Source organism: Lissotriton vulgaris, chromosome 10 (assembly GCF_964263255.1).
Source record: "Lissotriton vulgaris chromosome 10, aLisVul1.2, whole genome shotgun sequence".
In the NCBI taxonomy this organism is placed as follows: domain Eukaryota; kingdom Metazoa; phylum Chordata; class Amphibia; order Caudata; family Salamandridae; genus Lissotriton; species Lissotriton vulgaris.
Genome location: NC_141698.1, coordinates 17,904,543 through 17,926,676, shown reverse-complemented (window position 1 = coordinate 17,926,676; position 22,134 = coordinate 17,904,543). Strand labels below are relative to the sequence as shown.

Below are 22,134 nucleotides of genomic sequence, written 5' to 3'. Positions count from 1 at the left end.
TCTCGCGACTTGCTGGGAGATGGTGCATGCGCAGGGATGTGCCGGTGCTCTCTCTCGCGACTGGCTGGGAGGGGGTGCACGCGCAGGGATGTGCCGGTGCTCTCTCTCGTGACTGGCTGGGAGGGGGTGCACGTGCAGGAATGTGCCGGTGCTCTCTCTCGCGACTGGCAGGGAAGGGGTGCACGCGCAGGGATGTGCCGGTGCTCTCTCTTGCGACTGGCTGGGAGGGGGTGCATGCGCAGGGATATGCCGGTGCTCTCTCTCGCGACTGGCTGGGAGATGGTGCACGCGCAGGGATGTGCCGGTGCTCTCTCTCTCGACTAGCTGGGAGGGGGGTGCACGCGCAGGGATGTGCCGGTGCTCGCTCTCTCTCTCTCGACTGGCTGGGAGGGGGGTGCACGTGCAGGGATGTGCCAGTGCTCTCTCGCGACTGGCTGGGAGGGGGTGCACGCTCAATGATGTGCCGGTGCTCTCTCTCGCGACTGGCTGGGAGGGGGTGCACGCGCAGGGATGTGCCGGTGCTCTCTTGCAACTGGCGGGGGGGTCTCCCTCGCTCTCTCTCTCTCTCTCTGAGGTGTCTGTGCTTGTGCGGCTGGCTGGGGGCGCAGGGATGTGACGGTGCTGGCTGGGGGTGCCATGAGGTTCACCCCTTCGCAAGACCTCTGCAACTCCCTCGCCTCCTACTTCCACAACAAGATCGCGGACATACACAACAGCTTCAGCACTCAACCGACGCTCGCCACGACCGAACCACCGCCCCCCACCACCACCCTCCGCGCCTGGACCCCGATCAGCACCGAAGACACCGTCCGCACGATGAACTCCATCCACTCCGGATCTCCTACTGACCCCTGCCCTGCCCTCACCACGTCTTCAACAAGGCCGACGCTGTCAACGCACCCCACCTGCGGGACATCATCAACACCTCCTTCGACACCGCTACCTTCCTGGAGAGCTGGAAGCACGCCAAACTCAGCGCTCTACTAAAGAAGCCATCAGCCGACCCCACCGACCTCAAGAACTACCGCCTCATCTCGCTGCTCCCGTTTCCTGCAAAAGTCATCGAGAAGACCGTCAACAAGCAGCTGGCCGCCTTCCTCGAGACTAACGGATCCCTCGACCTCTCGCAGTCTGGCTTCCGGGCCAACCACAGCACCGAGACCGCCCTGATCGCAGCCACCGATGACATCCGAGCACTGCTTGACAACGGAGAAACAGCAGCCCTCATCCTCCTAGACCTCTCACCGACCACTAGTGCAGCGACTCAGCAACGTCGGAATTCAGGAGAAGGCACTGGAGTGGATCATCTCCTTCCTCGCCGGAAGGACACAGAGTCCGCCTCCCCCCGTTCAGATCTGAAGCCACCGAAGTCATCTGCGGCGTCCCTCAAGGCTCCTCGCTCAGTCCAACCCTCTTCAACGTCTACATGAGCCCCCTCGCAGACATCGCACGCCAGCACAACCTCAACATCATCTCCTACGCCGACGACACCCAGCTGATTCTCTCCCTCTCACCAACGACCCCGCCACCGCCAGAGCCAACCTTCACGAAGGGATGAAAGAGGTAGCCGAATGGATGAAGAACAGCCGCCTGAAGCTGAACTCGGACAAGGCGGAAGTCCTCATCCTGGGATCCTCACCCTCCGCCTGGTACGACTCCTGGTGGCCCCCCGCCCTAGGCACCCAAACCAACAGACCACGCACGCAACCTGGGCTTCATCCTGGACTCCTCCCTCTCCATGACCAGACAAGTCAACGCCGTCTCCTCGTCGTGCTTCAACATCCTGCGCACGCTACGTAAGATCTTCCGGTGGATCCCCACCGAGACCAGGAAGACGGTCACCCAGGCCCTCGTCACCAGCCGTCTGGACTACGGCAACTCCCTCTACGCCGGAACCACTGCCAAACTCCAGAAGAGACTCCAGCGGATCCAGAACGCCTCAGCACGACTCATCCTGGACATCCCCCGTCGCAGCCACATCTCTGGACACCTGAGAGACTGCACTGGCTCCCGGTCAACAAGAGAATCACCTTCCGACTCCTCACCCACGCACACAAAGCCCTACACAACCAAGGCCCAGGATACCTCAACAGCCGCCTCAACTTCTACGCTCCCAAACGCCAGCTTCGATTGACCGGCCACGCCCTCGCCGCCGTCCCCCGCATCCGAAGAGCCACCACAGGGGGACGGTCCTTCTCTTACCTCGCCGCCAAGACATGGAACTCCCTCCCGACCGACCTCCGCCTGACCCAGGACCACCTCGCCTTCAGGAAGCAACTCAAGACCTGGCTGTTCGAGCAGTAGCGGACCCCCCTCCCCTAGCGCCTTGAGACCCTCTGGGTGAGTAGTGCGCTATATAAATGCATTGATTGATTGATTGATTGGCTGGGGGCACAGGGATGTGACGGTGCTGGTGGGGGGCGCAGGGGCTTGAGGCCCCCCCCCCCCCAGTGCATGCAGCCTGAGACCTAACCTCCCAGCCCCCACACTTGCTGGTGCCACCAAAGGCTTGCCTGCCTGTCCATTGCTCCCCTCGTCCAGGGGTGAGAATGGACGTGCCAGGGCTGGCTTTAGCGCTGGTGGAGCCCGGTGCGACAGTCCCTTTTAGCGCACCCACATCCCCTGACCACCTCTCCGGATTGTCTCACTACCACCTACAAAAGTACCCCTCATCTCTCATATCATAAGATATTGCTAAACACAGTGCGCCCCTGAGGTCACAGCGCCCCCCTCAGAGGTCCGCGCCCTGTGCAGCCGCACCAGTCGCACTGCCCTAAAGCCGGCCCTGGCCAGGCTGCTGGTAACCACAGGGCTGCGGGGTATGGAGGCGAGACGAGCTCTGCCTTCTGTTGTGGGGCTGTAAAGGACCCCGTGGCCATGCCCCCCTCTGGCCGCCGGCGGAAGAGAGCTGAAGTCTTTGAAGACCCAGGAGGTGTTGGAGGAGGAGGGGGGCTCGAGTTCATCTCCGCCTCCCCCATCAAAGACCCCAGGTGAAGACCCCAGGAAGGGGTGCAGGCCTGCGCTGCAAGCTAGAACCGGCCAGTTTGACCAGTCTGAGAGGAAGGGGTCGGCCGCGGGGGAGGGGGTGGACTCTGGTGGATAGTCCCTTCCCCATCGAAGGTCCTGGGGGCAGGGCTCGAGGAAAGGTTTCGAACCGGCCAGTTTGACCAGTCTGAGAGGAAGGGGTCGGCCGCAAGGGAGGGGGGGGGGGGGACTCGGGTGGATAGTCACTTCCCCCATCGAAGGACCCGGGGCAAGGCTCGAGGAAAGGGCTAAAACCGGCCAGTTTCACAAGTCTGAAAGGGAGGTGACGGCCGCTGCAGGCGGGCTGCCAAAGGCACCCGGGGGTGTGGGAGGGGGGAATACTACCTTAGTTTGCCTCCCCGAAAGCGCACACTCTCTAGTACGTAGCATAAACCAGGCCTGTAGGACAATACATGACTTTTAAGCTAGCTCCGCGGGTTGTCTGCAGTTGATCGGTGTAAACTGCCGGACACAGGTTCGAGTCACAGCTCTCGTAGATGTAATGCGGACGGTCCAACCAGTGCCTCGGTTTACCAAGACTCATTACAGCGCCAAGAAGAGAGAGCGTGTAGAGTGCGATGCACATTACCACGTGCACGGCTCGTGCACCGTTGCGTTGGGTCTGTTGTAACCTGCCCTATGTGCTCGGAGCCTGCCCCTCGTGCACTAACCCTCCCCCACACAACCCTCCCTGCTTGAAAACTCGGATCTTTCAGCCGGCCACAGAATCCGCTCAGCCCGACTTGGCAATTAAAGCGCTTTGCCGGGCACAGAGGGGAGGAGATCCGTGGTGAACTTCGTTGTTTGATGCAGTGTCGGCTACAACTGCCCCCACCCTCCTCAGTAGCTCACTTGTTTTCATTAATGTTCATTCGTTTGTATACTTGGGCAGCTTTTTCGTTTTTTGTTGTTGCTGTTTTAAATAGTATGAACTCGACCCGACGGTATTGGAGCGCTTTACACGAGCACCAGTTACCTTACACAAGGACTCGTTAATTTTTGTAAGCACGGGGAGATTACGTGATTTGTCCAGAGTCCCAGGATGTTGAGCCCACGCCGAGACAGCAACCTGGTTCCTCCGTTCTAAAGTCGCCAGCTCTGGTTGTTACGCCGCATCCGCTCCCTTTGTTTTCTTTTTGCTGTGCTTCAGAGCGGCAGGAGTTAAATCCCAGACGGATGCTGCAGAAAGGAGGGCTTTGTGCCCGGTTTTTAATTAAAATAAAAGTGCTGATGCTCCGTCCCTCTCGTGCTAGGCAGAGTATGCCAAGTCATTGATGCCCGGAGGTCAGAGATCCTTGTTTACAAGCTGAAGACTTGTGAGAAATAGCGCTTACTGTTCTGGGCCCCATGGCCCCTTGAGGCCAAAGTCCAGCCAGCTCGGCCTCGTTCTTCATGGGGGTGCCCCCCACCCCGTAGCAGTGTGCCACAGCTCCTGACTAGCCATGGGGCTGCCGCTTTGGTGCTGGAGACCAGGGTTCGAGCCTCGGGGTGGCGTCCACATCCTGTGGTACTGGCCAAATCACTTAATCTCCCCGTGCCTGAATGTGTAATGTAAATACGGTGCTCGTGTAAAGCGCTCTAATACCTTCGGGTCGAGTTCGCGCTATATAAATATGCATAAAAAAAAAATCAAGACCTGAAGTAGTCCATGTTTCATCTCTCCTGAAGCAGGCGCAGGCAGGTGCCAACGTCCATTACATTGGGTTTGAGTGGTGCGAGAAGGCACAAGGTTTACATCAAGACATGGGCTATTTAACAGCACCGGCAGGAATAGGCGGAACAATAGAATCTCGCACACAACTATTGGTCGCGATTACACTGAGGATGAGAAGCTGGGGCAGTTAACAGAAAAGACCACCTACCTCCCTTAAGCTGGCAGCTGATGCTGTTGCGGACCCTGTCCTCTTCAGTAAGACTGCTCAAGGGCTGGACTCTGACAAAGCCTTGCCTCCAATCTTGCTTCCAAAACCTTACACTCATCCAGACCTGGACCTTTAGTGGTCGTCCCGCAGAGTGTACCAGCTTCATTTATCGGCAACATGGTCTCTTAGCCTAATCTGTCTGGTTTCTACAAGTCCCATGTGTTCAAACCTCTCTGCAAGTATTCACTTAAGGGATAGGACCAGCCCCATATTGAGACCTTATTCACAACCACTTCTTGGTCCAAAACCTTGGGTGCTCTCTGCACTGTAATCTTACCCTGTTTGTGTGAGGTCTTATGTTTCGCCAACACTGGCAAGGTGATCATTGTCCATCTGTAAATAAACTCTCCTCACTGTTCACTTGATCTTCCGATACTGTTTGGGTGGCTGCAGGGATGTTTCCATAATAATGCGTGGGTTGTATTTGTTTCCTTGGCAGATCTCCTGCCTCCGGGGGTGTGCAACCTCTTGAACCAGTCCACTGTGTACGCCAACAATGAAGTCTGCTTGTCGGACATTGAGGTCTACGGCTTCGACTATGATTACACGCTGGCCTTGTACTCCAATGCTCTTCACAGCATGATCTACAACACTGCCCGCGACATCCTGGTGGACCAGTACAAGGTGAGTCATAGGGGTAAAGGCAGGGTGACCTACTACACACACTGATAAACAACACTGCACTCAACATCCTGGTGGACCAGTACAAGGTGAGTCATAGGGGTAAAGGCAGGGTGACCTACTACACACACTGATAAACAACACTGCACTCAACATCCTGGTGGACCAGTACAAGGTGAGTCGTAGGGGTAAAGGCAGGGTGACCTACTACACACACTGATAAACAACACTGCACTCAACATCCTGGTGGACCAGTACAAGGTGAGACATAGGGGTAAAGGCAGGGTGACTTTCTACACACACTGATAAACAACACTGCACTCAACATCCTGGTGGACCAGTACAAGGTGAGACATAGGGGTAAAGGCAGGGTGACCTACTACACACACTGATAAACAACAATACACGCAACATCCTGGTGGACCAGTACAAGGTGAGTCGTAGGGGTAAAGGCAGGGTGACCTACTACACACACTGATAAACAACACTGCACGCAACATCCTGGTGATGCAGTATGAGGTGAGGGGCAGGGGTAGAGTCAGGGTGACCGACTTCCCACTGTCAAACAACATTGCAAGTGACGTATCGGTACACGGTGAGGCCGTGGGTGGAGGTAGGGTGATGTACTCCACACTCCGGGATCTACTTTGCTGCACGCAACATCGGTAGAAGGTGAGGTATTGGAGTACAGGTAGAACTAAATTCCTCACACTATGATGTACAACATGCGAGAAAGGCACAGGCATCAGCTCGGTTGTTAACTCCATGATGTGCAACTTGTCGCACATCTTGTGGGTAAGGACATGATTGAGTTGAGTGTAGGCCGTCACACCCTTCACGCTATGGCCTATAACGGGGTTTCTGACATCCTGGTTCATCAGTACAAGACAATAGGCCGACTCCCAGGGTGGGTGACGCAGAAGTGCGTGACCCGTGGCAATGTCCATCACAGCCGCTTGCCTTGCATTCATTGTCACAGCTGCTGTGCGAATATGTTTTCTGGACTCTGGACACAGCAGGTTTCTTTTTCCAGGTCCTTTATAAAGCAATGTATTGCTCTTCCTTTAAAATGGCGCTGTGTCATGCAGTACTGAAGTGCTGCCCTTGCCAGCGACAACCTGGCAGCTTCCGTGCTCGCTGTGCCAATGCAGTACTTGCAGGTTTCATAACCTGTTTTTCTAGAAGAAAATGCAGTGACGGATCTATGCTGTTCCGCCTGTGTTCTTTTTGGAGAAACTCAAATAGTTTGTGTAGGTAGAAAGCTGCCTTTGTGTATAGTGTGCCAATGTAAGGGCACACCATTCAAAACGTCCATACAAGTCTTATTGGTTAACAGGGGCTTGATTTAATTATCCCAAGTGCTCTGTGTGGTTGTGTGGCCGAGCAGCTTATGGCTTATCAGAGGGGAGTGTCGCGCATTTGTTGCACGCACACACAGTCAGTAAATGAGACCCACTATCAAGAAGAAATTCGAGACCAGTTTAGAAAAATAACACAGATTTTTATATAATTTTAGACTACAATATAATTGGAATCAGTAAGTACTTTTGAAGGTAGGAATCTTACAAGAAAACAGTAGTCAAATAACTTTTCTTGAGGTATGAGCCTTGAACGCTGTAATTTTATCCTGTCGTAGGAAAGGCATATACAGCAAAACATTACTTGCAGTTGGTGTACCGAGGTCCCATTTTGGACTTAAGATGCGGTGGGGCAAGGTCCAAAGAACCACCAGGCTGTGGGGCTCTGGTGCTGGGGGGCTTGGCTAACTGACCACTTATGTTTTAGGCTCTAACGGTTGTAGTCAGGCTAGCAGAGTAGGAGAAAACAGGAAAGCTGGGCCACTCTAGTAATAGGTCTCGCTGGCCTTGAAGTCCCTCGATGAGCAGGTCGATCTTCCTCAGTGGTGGTGCCCGGACTGGATGCAAACCAGCCTTGGTTGATGCAGGTATTCCGGTTCTCAGGGTATTGGTGCAGGGAGGCTCCTGGAGAGTCTATCGTCTCGAAACTTGATGGAGAGACGGGGCTGACATAGGTCCGCAAAGGCCGCCTTTTGACTTGCTGTTCCCTCGGTGGGCCCGATTGCCAACACAGTGTACCCACAGATGTGTTCGGTGCCTGCAGATTTAGGGAGATAACTCCTCCACCCCAAGGGAGATGCTAGCTCGTTGACGAAGTGCTGGACACTCCTCCAAGTATTTGGGAGGATGCAGCTATTGGAAGAGTCTGGTCTATGGCTGGCTGCTGATACCGCCACAATTGTAGAGTTTGGTCCCAATTTTGGAGCAGGTCCTCCGTCCCTGTGATGGCTGCTCTTTTGTCCTTCTGTTCCCAGGTAGATGAATCCATCGGTCTGGTGTTGAAGTAAGTCCATGCCTAACAAACATGAATGTGTCTTATGTAATGCAACTGGTGCTATGTAAAGCGCTCTGATACCCAATTTGTGTCAAATTCGCGCTATATAAAACTCTGCTAAAAAAAAAAGGGACCCCTAAATACTGAATTTAGGAGATTGTAGGGTAGTACCTAATGGGCTACTTTCCTCTAGGGTGTCTACACTCCCTATATGACCACTTCCTGCGAGGAGTGGACATGATCTTCACCCAGAGTTCCTAGTTAAACCAAAATGGTGAAACCCTTCTTTTACCTCCACTTCAGGTGGCCCATCCTAGGGATGTGCCCAGCCTGCAAGTTTGGCACGCCTTCTATCTAGCTACTTCACCGCCTGCTCTGATGCCAAATGGGCCCCAGGGGAGTGTGTCCTTCATGTCTGAGTGAAGCTGGGGGCGCATATCAAAGGCACAAGACTTGATATGCTAAATCACTAGCCATCCGGTTGAAGGAGGTGTGAAAACCTTCCACCATTGTTTCTGGCCTCTTGAGAGGCTGGGTGCTCACCTACAGGGGGTCAGAAACTTGTCTGTGGTGGCAGGCTGGACAATCCAATTCAGCCAACACACTAGAGGGCTAGTAGGTTTTCAGGCTGCACCTCTAAGGTGCCCTCTGGGTGCATGTCACAATACATCTGATACTGGCTTCAGTATAGATTTGAGACAAAGTGTTTGATATCAGACCCAATTATTTTCAGTGAAGACTTCTAGCTGGGTAACTCGTAATGACCAGCGCCTAGTAAATACTTTGAGAGAGCTTCTTGAGCTCTTGCAATGATTAGAAATGGATGGGACTTATCTGCTCCTGCAAAGGTACCCTCACATGTGATATATTGCATAATGCCTTAGGGCTCTAAGGCCTGCAGTAGTGATGACTTGCATACAGGACATGCAGTGTACTTGGGCATTGGACACAGGGAGTGTGCAATGTTTTCAGAAGAGCTTGCTCCATTTCATGCATCTTGCAATGGCAGTCTGCATGCTGCTTTGGTGGGGGTCCCTTTTGGTGTCACAATACATGCTGCAGCCGATAGGGACCCTCTTTAGTACCTATGCCTAAGTACCATAAAACACCATTGACCAGGGACTTACAAGGGTGGTAAAGTCCTTGCCAATTGGGGTACAATTGAACATGTTGCAGTTTTTAGGGAAAAGGCACTGAGGCCTGTTAAGCAGTGACCATGTGCACATCCAGTCAGGAACAGCTGCACCAGTGGGGAAAAGGTTGGGGTGACCATGCCAAAAAAGGGACCCTTTTCTACCGTCTGTGTCGTAAAGAATCAATGAAGAGACTATTGACAGATGCAGCTGAAAGCCACACACGGATGCATGTCTTCAAAAAATATTAAGAGTAAACCCACAACTCTACAAAATGTTTATTCACTGGTAACCTATGGAGGAAATCCAACTAGGTTGGAACAGGAAAGTGCTGAGGCAAGTTAAGTAAGAGACACGCAGCAGCTGCATTTTGAACAGTCGAACTGTGACCGATAAGAGATTGAGATAGCTGCCTGGGTCACCATCCTCCTCACTTCAACTTGGACACCAGGAAGAATTTTCCTGAAGGCTCTTCAAAAGGGAATAACCTGTACCATTGATCTTGTGGGGCGCGGGCAGATGGTAAGATCAACGCTGATAGTAACACCAACATTTTTTTGTCCTAGTAGCAGAGATTGGAGTGGGCCATGAACAAGCGACTACCAAACCCCTCCTCCACTTTTCCATAACCCGCCAGTAAGGAGACCGTTTTACCAAATGTCAGTTGCTGCCCTACATCATGTCGAATCATTCTTTGCACAGATGTTGAACATTAGCAAAAAGGTTGTGAATCACTGGCCCGTGATTTTGAACCGAAGAACTTGTGATTTGGATGTAGGTCAAATTGTTTCTGCTTGTAAGACCAGACCTATCTCGGAGGTAGGTGGAAGTCCCAAGACACCTGTAACAGGTGTGCTCCTGGAGGATCGGTGCTTTCTGTCTTCATGGGGTCAAAACAGAAGTTCTCACGCTCCGCTCTTGAGAGGTTCAGATTATCTTCTATAGTGCAGAGTCCCTGTGATGGGGAACGTGGTCCGTTGTAGAGCGAAGAGCTGAGGTGTAGCCTCCACCTCCATCCTATCATTTACCCTGGAGATCCACGCAGGGGTGAAAGGCACCAACTCTCCAACAGCCAAGGACTGTTTGTTCTTTTTTCCCCTGTTTCTCCAAACCTCTGGAAATGCTAGTGACGAGTTTCTGGATTTCCCTAATGGTTAGAACATGTTTGTCTGAAGGGGTTCCCTGTGTGGGCCGGTAGTGAGATTCATTGATCGCCACTGCTAGGATCCTTGGTTGAAACCCCATTTCAGGCTGTTCTTAGCCAGGTATAGGAGCCCATTGAAGCCAAAGGGCAGTGAATTAACTCTGGTGTTAAAGTCCCTTCAGATGCCCTCTGCTCCTCCAGTACCTTGCGGTGGCCGTCTTGAGGAAGTTGGCCTTCCTCCTCCTCCTGAACTGGTACATGAAGTTTCATGCCTATAACGTTTACTGTTGTCGTAAAGGCACGGAGTCCAAGATGTACCATCAAGGCCTTTGACGCTGCATGCCAGACAACTGACGCTCCGCTTGGGCATCTGCAGGACCGGATGCCAGGGGGCCATGCAGCTAGTCTGCCATTCCTGCAGAGGGCGCTAATGCAGAATGGGTTTTCAGTCTCATTCATTTAAATCTCCTCTGAGCCGGATGGGGCGGTAGTGAGCTGGCCACACATATTCCCTCAAAGGAAAGGCGCCTTCTCCATCGGTTTTCAAATCCGTCTTGAACTAGGCGACTATGAAACTATTAAAGTAAACAGAGGTGTTGGTTTTTCTGCCAAAAACTTTGTTTTTGTCATGCCAAAGGAAGAGTCACCTATCCTGTGACTTCCAAAGACTTTTCTACAACAAAACAAACTGCAAACATCCGGGCCCAACACTAGGTGGCCATCTATGCATAGTGTGTAACTCTGCAGCTCTACATGCCAAGAACACTGGTAAGTAGCATTTTCCTTCTGGTAACTTTCTTTCCGATAAGTGCTTACCGGAGTAACTTGCTGTGTTTTGTTTTTTAACCTTGCTGCTCATGCAGGTGCAGGCGGGGTGCATTCTCTGAGGGTGAAATAGCTGTAAGCCTGCCCTAAATGGGAGAGTTTCCTATTCTGGACTTGAAGATAGTTAGGATTGTTGATGCCGCCTCTTCTTCTTTTTCTAATCTGGTTGAGGCGACCATAAATGAACACCTTCATTCTTTTTTCTGGCCCTTCAAGTGTGGCTATCTATATGTAAGACATTGCATGAGCCTTGGATCCTCCTTTCCTGGGCCATAAGGAGTTTTACAAGGGAATGGAGAACATTCCACATGTGTTTTTGCACCCCCCCCCCCGCATGATTTACATGGCACTGCTATATTTCAACAGCATGGGAAAATGCTTCTGTAACTGAACGCTTGTTTTTTCTTTTGCTTTGTTTTCCTAGTATCCGGAGGGGCTCCGCAAGTATGACTACCTCCCGAACTTTGCCATCCGGGGCCTGCACTATGACATCCCCAAGGTAAGCCCTTCTTCTGCCGGCTCTGGAGCCTGCTGTCCTGTACAAGCCCAGCTCAGAGAGTGAACATTGGTTCTAGAGTCTGCCCAGCCCTGCAGAAGGGGCTGGTGATGTTTGGGTGTCAGGGAGGCAGGTCACCTTTGCTGGGTCTGGTTTATGGGTTGGATGGAGTCTTGCTCTCTGCCAGGCTGAGTCTAGAACTGGCAGCGCACTGCCTGGCCGACGCTCAGTAAAGGGAGGTGGGCATCCTTGGTGATGTGTAGTAAAAAAGTAAAACCCTGAGATCAAAATCTGGCCCCCAAATGCCCACAGGAAGATCATTGTTGCAGGGGGTCAACCTACCATCCAGATGAGAACAGGAACTGTTCTCCTGCTTTTTTTCTGTTCTGCCCAGCATTGCGCAGGTCACATACCACGAGGAAGACTTGTTGACCGTTGAAAAATGCAAGCTGTGTTTTGTGCCATGTAGTGGTCCTGCTGAATACACGCCTCCGCGCCTTGGATGGGCCTAACCTGGTTCCATTTTCTAGAACTAGCACTGGCTTAAAGTTTGTAGTAGATGCTGCAGGATTGCTGCCTAACTGGGAACTTTTCTCTACCAGGGTTTGCTGATGAAGATTGATGCCTTCCACTACATCCAGTTGGGCACAGTTTATCGGTGAGTGTGCCCATTGTCATAGTCATTTCTTCTGGTTTTTCCCCGCCTGTATGTCAGCTGTGCCTTTCTGCATCACATGGGCAGTTTGTATGTCCTTTTCCTGTGTCCTCATCACTTTGCGATCAGGACCCAGTGATGGCCATCTTCATGATGTCCTAGAACCAGTCACTTGATACAGGTGTCCAGCCAGTCCGGTTTATAGGGGTGTCCAGCCAGTCCGGTTTATAGGGGTGTCCAGCCAGTCCGGTTTATATGAGTGTCCAGCCATTCAGGTGATAGGGGTGTCCAGCCAGTCGGGTGATAGGGGTGTCCAGCCAGTCGGGTGATGGGGGTGTCCAGCCAGTCGGGTTTATAGGGGTGTCCAGCTAGTCGGGTTTATAGGGGTGTCCAGCTAGTCGGGTTTATAGGGGTGTCCAGCTAGTCGGGTTTATAGGGGTGTCCAGCCAGTCGAGTGATAGGGGTGTCCAGCCAGTCGGGTTTATAGGGGTGTCCAGCCAGTCGGGTTTATAGGGGTGTCCAGCCAGTCGGGTTTATAGGGGTGTCCAGCCAGTCGGGTTTATAGGGGTGTCCAGCCAGTCGGGTTTATAGGAGTGTCCAGCCAGTCGGGTTTATAGGAGTGTCCAGCCAGTCGGGTTTATAGGGGTGTCCAGCCAGTCGGGTTTATAGGGGTGTCCAGCCAGTCGGGTTTATAGGGATGTCCAGCCAGTCGGGTGATGGGGGTGGGCGCATGGACAACCAGGATCCAGTTGAGCTGGAAGAGGGTGGGCTATATGGGCTTTGTCCATGATTTCACTGTAGCATGACACTTTGCAAGATGGACTCCTGGAATGCAGCTTGGACAGGCTGGTGGGTCTTACACAGCACACAGATGCGTGTTGAACTCCAGCGGTGCAGTGCTCTGTCCAGAAGGCTGAGGGTGGGTGTTCAAACCTGATAAATATGTCTGATGTTGTGTTGATGAAGCCTGCCCTGGAAATACAGCACACTTATTCTGTCAGCCCTTCTAAGAAAAATGGATGGTGCATTTTGCAGTTTTTTCCCTTTTTGAATGTGGTGTGTTCCCACCTGAACTGTTGTGCTCCTAGTAACCTCTGCCTCCTCTTCCTCCTGTCCGCTTTCCCTCCGTTCCCTCTCCCTCCCAATCACCAGGGGCCTGAAGCCGGTCCCAGATGAGGAGGTGATGGATCTGTACCAGGGAACACACCACATACCCCTGCACCAGGTCAGCGGCTTCTACGGCAAGGTAAGCGAGCAAATGCACTGTCAGCTTTTTCTTGGCACAGCTGGAGTGGGCGCTCGTGGTGAAGAACCAGCCTGTAGGCTTGCCGGGGAAGTTTTCAGAGCTCAAGTGATTGTCTATTAAGTTTCCATGCCGTGCAAACAAGTGAGGTGTGTTTCCGGCTTGTTTTATTTCTGTATTTGCCTTATTGTGGCTGCTCGGACTTTCTTTGAAAGGTGCGAAGTCCATTATAGGTTTTTCAGTGGTGCCTCGTAATACTTGCCCACACATCCGAACGTTGGTCTCCCTAAGCAGCGGTGTGTGGCATCTGCTCTCTGGGGTACTACAAGCTTCCTACATTTGGGTGGCTGACTTCCTTCTTTTCTGAAGCCGCTCCTCGCTGCTGCTTCCTTGCTTGAAAAATAATATTCTCCCCATTTCCGGCGATTGTGGCTTGTGTGGCTGAAATTTCACTTGTCTGAAAAGTGTGAAGGGGTGACTGCCTCGTGTTGGTTGTATGAATTTAACCCTGAAGCTTTTGTTAATCCCCTTTGAAACGTGTATCACTGTTGCGGAGCAGGGTGTCCAATAAGACTACGCCTCTTAGCCCCTCCACTAAAGGTGGAAAACAGCTGCAGGCAACCCGTAAACTATTCTGTGTCTGTCTCCAGTGTTTGTGAACAGACGTGACTGTTGCCATCTCTTGTTGTACAAACTGTTGTCCGATGAAGCTTTGTAACCAGTGCCAGGGGGTTCTGACGTTTGCTGAAACACTGCACAACTGCTTGCGGTTGGTTGGAGTTCGCCCCTCTCACTCCTGCCCTCCCTTGTGTCTTCCAGGGTCCAGCGGTGAAGCAATTCATGGATATCTTCTCCCTGCCCGAGATGACTCTCCTGGCTGTAGCCAATGACTTCTTCGTGAACAACCAGATCGATTACGATCCCATCCACCTGTACAAGGACGTGTCGGTGAGCCGGAGTCTTGCTTATACTGTGGTGGGGATTGTGGAAATACTGCAGCTTCCTATAGGGAAGTTGGATCCAACTGGGTGAGGTCGGAATGTTGTTGGATAGTCTTCAACCATGACCTCTGCTCGGGGGGGGGGGGGGGGGGGGGGATCATGGGCTCCTTCACAGACCCCAGCCTTAGCCCACCCTAAGACCCTCCATTTTATGTACACTGTCCGTTCGCACTGCAGGGCCAGTGAAGGTTTGAGCTGAGGGTAGTTCTGCAAGCAAAGACCTCCATGCTTGGACCACAGTATTGTAAAAGTTGGTTTTCTCGGGGAAACGGAGGTTCTTAGAAAGATGCCGAATAAATTGTAGTCTTCAGATGTTTAGAAATGTATGTTTGTTCGATTTGGGCTCTCCGTTTTGGTACCGTAGCTGATCTTCCCAAAGAGGACGTTGAGTGGTTGTGCCAGTAACTGGTGCCATGTATTGATCTGTTGTGTTTCCAGTTGATGGTCTTAGATCGGCCACTTTTTTCTTATAAACTAATGCTGGCTCGTTGAAGGATGCCGTACACCTACTTATGAACGTTTTGGATGACCCATTTGTCTGGATCAAAAGTTCATTAAATAAATTATCTTAGAGTCAACATGTTAGTTTACATTTATGTAAACCAGAAATATTTAGGTCTTAGCTGCTAAAATGTGCTCATTTTAGTGGGTTTCAATCCCTTGAGAGAAGGCTCCGCCCCATCTGCTGCATTTGCTCCGATGCAGGAGGTCCCCTCTTCAAGAGCTCTGTCCCTCCCCCTGAAGCCCTGCCACCAGCCTTCTTTGTTAAGGGGGTGCCACCCTGCCACCAGCTGCCAGCCTTCTTGCTTAAGGGGGTGCCACCCTGCCACCAGCTGCCAGCCTTCTTTCTTAAGGGGTGGCACCTTGGGCAGACTGGCGCTCATCACAACCCTTGCATAACTTTGGTGCAGTGATTCCACACCTGTAATTTGCGATAACACAGTGCGGTAATAAGTCTGTCCACAATTTTGTGACCTTTTAGGCAAAAACCATATTGAGTGTTTTTCACCCCTGTAAAGCCCACGTTCCCAAATTGGGCAGCTTTACTCTATTTAAACTGGCAAAGACTTGCTGTGTGAGGGTTCTGAAAGGGTTTGAAGACTGCATGCATGTGAGCTTGCTGCAGGCAATGTTTGTTTTGATGCCAGGGAAATCAATATTAAAATCCGACCCAGCAGACCACAAAACAGGCCCATGAATAGGCAGAACACAGGCCCACACACTGACCTCCCAGCCCATCCGGCACTACCTGATGGCCCTGTCTGCCAGTCCGGCCGGCTCGGGGTGTTCCTTACTGTTGGCTTTGAAGTGGACATAGTTATTTGAGGAACTTTTTTTTTTCATGTACCGTATATTTTTTGTGGCTCCGTTTTCTTTTGTGGAAGGGGCGGGGGTCCCCTGGATTCCAGTAATGATTAAGTGGGGGTACACAGAAGTCTAAAGATTTTGAACCAATGCCCTAAGGTAATCTTCCCTCCCACCCCCCAATCCCCCCCGCCCCCTGCAAGTAGGAACGTTTTGAAATCTTTCTAAACTCTCAGTGGTTCAGAGACCTCTGAGGTTGTCTGACATGGAGCCTCGCTACTGTTAAGCACCCCTGTGGTTTTTGGAAGGCCATCCTGGGCGCAGGTTTTTAACAACGTGATTATCTGAACAAAGTGCACTCTTTGCTTACTCCTCCCCCCAACTCAGCCCTCTCTATTTATTAACCTGCACGTAAAGGTGGTCGAGGGGACACGGGTGGCATAGGTGGCACCCTAGCCTTGGAATTTTCTTTATCTCTGTTTAAACCATGACTTGCTTCCTGTTAGCTGTGTTTTTTTTGTCGATTTTAATAACATTTGGGGGATTGGCCGAGTGTTGTTCGGCTCCGCACTAAGTGCTTGACAGTGAATGCCAGATGCCACACATTTTTTTTGTGGCTTTTTTTTTTTATGATATCGCAATATTCCCCTAATCTTGGTCTTTTGAAGGTTTGCGAATAAACACTGCTGCGGGTGGAGGCTGCCAATGTCTCCTCCTCTCTACCCTCTGCACACTGCCTGGGTACAGCCTGTTCTGGCACTCCTCCCGTGCCACGCTATCAGACTCTGGAGGTTGAGGTGGCAGGGCTGCGTGTTTACAAAACCGCGCTTGCCTCTTCCTGGAATAAGTCTTTCAAGCTTTTGTTAAATCGCTGTGTTTATCGGATGTAATAAGTTTATCTCCTTTAGTTTCGTCTCTTCCCCCCCCCCCCCCCCCTCCCCCGGGTAGTGTGAGGGTAGTATTTTTAATTTTTACTTTCTACCCTTTGCAGTTTTAAAAAAAGTTTATTTGATGTTTTATTTAAGTTTTATGTTCTGTGCTGCTGCCAGGTAGCAGATAAACTGTCCGATCTAAACCAGTGTAGCTTTCCTTTGGTTCATTTGCTTGGAGCAAAGGGCACTTTGTTGTGTGTGTCTTCTCTTCCCCGCCCCCCCCTTCCCCTTGGGTCTTCTCCATCTAGTTGGGTTGGGGGAATTCATCCATGTTTTACCTTTAACCCGTATCTGAATCTCAAGATGAGACCAGTGAAAAAACTCTTTGGTTGCCCTCCCCGAAGCAGCTTTGCAGCTGTGCTTCGAGAAGATCAGCTGGCAAGACAGGAAATCCATCCCGCTGCCAGTACAGACCTGGAGGGCCTGGTTCCTGCCGAGGGCGATCTTCTGTTCCGCAGATTTGTAACGTTCACTAGTACCTGTGCAGGTATCCTGGTGCTGAGCAGCTGTGCCTAGCCCGCCTAGTGGGACTACTTTAAAAGTCAGGTCTTCAGCTGCTTCTGCAGTTCAAGAAGTGAGGAGAAAGTTTTTAGGAATGATGCAGGAGAAGGCTTGACTGCCAGCTATGGTTTTCCGTATGTTTGGGATTTGTGCAAGTAGGAGTCGGGACGAGCAGGTCTGGAAGGTATTTGAAAGCAGATGTGATTGTTGAGGGTTGCTCGGCCAGTGTTATATAGTGCCTTGAAACTGTGGGTGATTAGGTTGAATTGTTATAGTTTGTGAATAGGAAGCCAGTGGAGCTCTTTTAAGTATGGTGTTATGAGAGTACCCGATGGGAGGTTGAGGGTGATTCTAGCTGCGTGTTCATAATGGTCCACAGCCTTCTGGTGAGTTTTTTTTGTTGATCCTGGTTTGGAGGGTGTTCCCGTAGTCTGGCTTGTTTGTGACCAGGACGTGCATGATGGTTTTCTGGGTGCCGAGTGGGAGCTATTTGAAAATCTTTCCCCGCATCTTTGGGAATGGAAGCATGAGGCTGTGACGGAATTGTTTTGGGCGGTCATGTCGAGTTTGCTGTTGATGATCCAGAGGTTCTTAGCCTGGGTGTCAGTCCTAGCTCTGCTGGTCACCAGGTACAGTCCCACAGTGATGTGCTCTTCCCAAAGATCACAGGTTTGGTCTCATCAGTGTTCCGCTTTAGAAGGTTGGTCTTCATCCAGTGGGCGAACTCAGTCAAGCAGGCAATAAACTTGGTCCGAGACGGACGGCATTTTGTCCGTGATGGAGAGTATGAGTTGCATGTTGGCATAGGAGAGGACTTTGATATCATAAGGGTGGATAATGCTGGTGGAGGGGATCATGTATGCATTGAAATGGGTCGGGCTCAGGGAAGATCCTTGTAGAAGTCTCCAGATGAGGTCATGCGTGTCCGAGGTGGAGGGTGCCAGGCCGAGTGGGCCCTTACAGGCAGGAAGGAGTAGATCCATCGGAGTGAGTGTACTTGGGTTCCGACGTCGTGTAGGGTGGCAGGGCCGAACTGGGAACAGAAACCGGCACTGGCAAACTGCTCAGGAGTGTAACCAAGGAGTTTGCAAGGGTCGGTTTCGGCCGATTTTGTTACAAAGGGCCGATATTGCCGACCCCCCTGTAACAAAACTGCCCCCAGGGGCCAATAACTGGCCCCCACCCTAGCGGCCTACCGGGGAAGCGCCTGGTACCTGCTAGTGCCAGTCTGGCCCTGAGGGGTGGGCGATGAATGTGGGGTGGGGGAAACCGTGCAACACTGTGGAGAGGTCTAGGAGGATGAGGGCCATCGCGCCTCCTCTGTCCAGAGTCATGTGGATGTCATCCGTATGTGCCTGACGGGCTCTCAACGGTACCACTAGTGTCCCTGGAAGAGCAGAGCCCTCGCTTGCCCATTATTCATGGCTCATCTACCAGGCTTGTATCTCTTTGGCTCCTGCCTGTTTCCCTGATACACCGCTGCAGTCCTCTTGGCTTCGCCTGTGCTTGTTTTCTGGCCGCCAGCTTGGAGTTGAGTGCCAGCGCTCCCTCGCACGTGCTGTGTGAGTCCCTGCAGAGTCAGCGGCCCAGTGCAGGGCTGGTGGTGGTGGGCCCACCGCAGGTTCCTCTCTCCCTTCGTGACGCATCTGCCGCCTCTGAACACTGTGTACCAGGAGCTGAAGGGGAACGGCGAGGGGGGGGGGGCCTTATCTGCTTATCTGGAGCAGCTGGGAGCGCGCCCGGGCTGGAGGAGGGGTGCACCTCCGCCCCCTCAGCCAAAGAGCAGCGCCTGTGGCCGGGGCGAGGCGCTATGCCTGGCTGGCACGTTCTGTCTGGGCCGTGGGGTCCCAAGCGAGGCTTCAGTGAAAGCAGATGTTTGTCCTGGGGGCGGTGAAACTGGACCTGCTGCCTTGCTGCTCCTTTAAGGAACAGGACTGAAGAGTGTAAACTGAGTCCTTTTACAGAAGGAGGCTAGATAGTGCTTAGAAGTCTGCCACGAGTCTTCAGTCGGGTCAGGGCCAGTGCTGGCAGCATCGTGCGAATACGGACTTTGGGGCCCACGAGAGTGGAGAAGTGTGGCTCACTGGTTAGAGGAGGCAGACCTGCAAGCAGAGGTCAGCCTGGGACCAGGGTTCAATTCCCGGCTCGGCGGGTCTTGAGTCCTAAAATGTCCATGGACTCGACAATTCTCGCTCCGGTGCCCACTCTAATCACGGGTTCACACTCTGCGACTCTGGGCAATAGCTTGCTTAATCTCCACAACGGCCCCTCGCAGCGGGATGCCTGGCTTTCACCTTGCGGATACCCTGCTGGGGTTATCTCACAGGGGAATACCAGGACGGGTTCCCTAAGCAAGTGCTTAGAATCCGCTCGGTGATTTGCGCTATATAAATTCCTGTACATTTACATTTACAGGGGGAACGGTTTCTTTGCATCTGCTTAACAGCAAGATTTGCACCCGGGGACCTTATTTTTTTTTTTTTTACCTTCGTTTTTTCCAGGGTTTGCCATTTTACAAATTGTATCCGCTTTTTGTAACAGTGGCGCCTTTTTCAACAGACTCTTCGGCACATTTCGTGTCTAGCAACAGTTTCAAAAATTCCAGCTCGTGTTATTCGTCCGTTTTATCACATGGATCGGGTTGAAACACAAAATGTAGACCATGTCTTCTGGCTGCAGTTCCCAAAGTGTTTGCCAGGCTGCAGGGGGGCTGCGCTACTGCAGGTCTGGGGTCCTGGGCCCCGGGCAGAGGGCAGTGTGCGCATACACCTGGCTGCCATCTCCACCCCGAGCCTTCAAGGACCCCCTCCTGCTCCGTTACCCGAGTACCTTCCCTTTTCTCCACCCCACCACCGTTACCGTGCCCCTCCGGTCTTCAGCGGACGCTAAAGGCCTCTTATCGGCGCTATAGGAAGCGAAAAGACGGCACGAATGTGCAGCGCGGGTTCTTGGTGCCGGCTGCAGGCCCTGCATCTGTGGGACATCTGAGTCGGGGTATCCCCCTCCCCTAGGCCGGATCCCCACTTTCTGGCTGAACCGGTTCGGGCCTGTTCTGCAGCGCTGCTGGGAGGGAGGGACTGCCTGGGTAAATATCACCTGCTCTTCACACCTGCAGTTGAATACTGCCCCCATTCGCCACCCCGGGGTGGGGGCGGGGGGTGAGATCTGGATCTGTGCAGTTGGGATGAGATCTGGATCTGTGCAGTTTGTAGCTACGAGGAGCCGCTTCCGGGCTTCAGCCCAGCTGTTCAGCATCTGCAGAGGCCGAGGGGGGATGCGAGCAGGAGCGCAAGCCCTTCCACCAAGTGAACTCTTTACTGTGGGGGCTTCTGTTCAGCCCTGGGTAATCGTCCCAGGTTGTGTCTGTCCCCAGGGGTCTCTGCTTGTTACTTGTGTGACCCATCCCTTACCTAGCTTCACTCCCTCTCCAGTGGTTTCTCCATCCCTTCCCTGGCTTCACTCCCTCTCCAGTGGTTTCTCCATCCCTTCCCTAGCTTCACTCCCTTTCCAGTGGTTTCTCCATCCCTTCCCTAGCTTCACTCCCTCTCCAGTGGTTTCTCCATCCCTTCCCTGGCTTCACTCCTCCGCCTCCCCAGTGGTTTCTCTATTTCTTCCCTGGCTTCACTCCTCAGCCTCTCCAGTGGTTTCTCCATCCCTTCCCTGGCTTCACTCCTCAGCCTCTCCAGTGGTTTCTCCATCCCTTCCCTGGCTTCACTCCTCCGCCTCCCCAGTGGTTTCTCTATTCCTTCCCTGGCTTCACTCCTCAGCCTCTCCAGTGGTTTCTCCATCCCTTCCCTGGCTTCACTCCTCAGCCTCTCCAGTGATTTCTCCATCCCTTCCCTGGCTTCACTCCTCAGCCTCTCCAGTGGTTTCTCCATCCCTTCCCTGGCTTCACTCCTCAGCCTCTTCAGTGGTTTCTCCATCCCTTCCCTGGCTTCACTCCTCAGCCTCTTCAGTGGTTTCTCTATCCCTTCCCTGGCTTCACTCCTCAGCCTCTCCAGTGGTTTCTCCATCCCTTCCCTGGCTTCACTCCTCCGCCTCCCCAGTGGTTTCTCTATTCCTTCCCTGGCTTCACTCCTCAGCCTCTCCAGTGGTTTCTCCATCCCTTCCCAGGCTTCACTCCTCAGCCTCTCCAGTGGTTTCTCCACCCCTTCCCAGGCTTCACTCCTCGGCCTCTCCAGTGGTTTCTCCACCCCTTCCCAGGCTTCACTCCTCAGCCTCTCCAGTGGTTTCTCCATCCCTTCCCTGGCTTCACTCCTCAGCCTCTCCAGTGGTTTCTCCATCCCTTCCCTGGCTTCACTCCTCCGCCTCCCCAGTGGTTTCTCCATCCCTTCCCCTGCCTTCACTCCCTCTTCAGTGGTTTCTCCATCCCTTCCCTGGCTTCACTCCTCAGCCTCTCCAGTGGTTTCTCCATCCCTTCCCTGGCTTCACTCCTCCGCCTCCCCAGTGGTTTCTCTATTCCTTCCCTGGCTTCACTCCTCCGCCTCCCCAGTGGTTTCTCTATTCCTTCCCTGGCTTCACTCCTCAGCCTCTCCAGTGGTTTCTCCATCCCTTCCCTGGCTTCACTCCTCCGCCTCCCCAGTGGTTTCTCTATTCCTTCCCTGGCTTCACTCCTCAGCCTCTCCAGTGGTTTCTCTATCCCTTCCCTGGCTTCACTCCTCCGCCTCCCCAGTGGTTTCTCTATTCCTTCCCTGGCTTCACTCCTCAGCCTCTCCAGTGGTTTCTCCATCCCTTCCCAGGCTTCACTCCTCAGCCTCTCCAGTGGTTTCTCCATCCCTTCCCTGGCTTCACTCCTCCGCCTCCCCAGTGGTTTCTCTATTCCTTCCCTGGCTTCACTCCTCAGCCTCTCCAGTGGTTTCTCTATCCCTTCCCTGGCTTCACTCCTCCGCCTCCCCAGTGGTTTCTCTATTCCTTCCCTGGCTTCACTCCTCAGCCTCTCCAGTGGTTTCTCCATCCCTTCCCAGGCTTCACTCCTCAGCC

General features: G+C 52.8%; 1 protein-coding gene across 1 annotated transcript in view; it reads left to right on the top strand.

The window, feature by feature from the left end:
- The window catches only part of NT5DC2 (5'-nucleotidase domain containing 2), a 184,223-nt gene that overhangs the window by 50,567 nt on the left and 111,522 nt on the right, over positions 1–22,134 (top strand). The window contains exons 2-6 of the mRNA XM_086940247.1: positions 5,386–5,570; positions 11,446–11,520; positions 12,120–12,175; positions 13,325–13,418; positions 14,235–14,363. Coding sequence (XP_086796373.1) covers positions 5,386–5,570; positions 11,446–11,520; positions 12,120–12,175; positions 13,325–13,418; positions 14,235–14,363 — 539 coding nt within the window. The remainder of the gene's footprint in view (positions 1–5,385; positions 5,571–11,445; positions 11,521–12,119; positions 12,176–13,324; positions 13,419–14,234; positions 14,364–22,134) is intronic.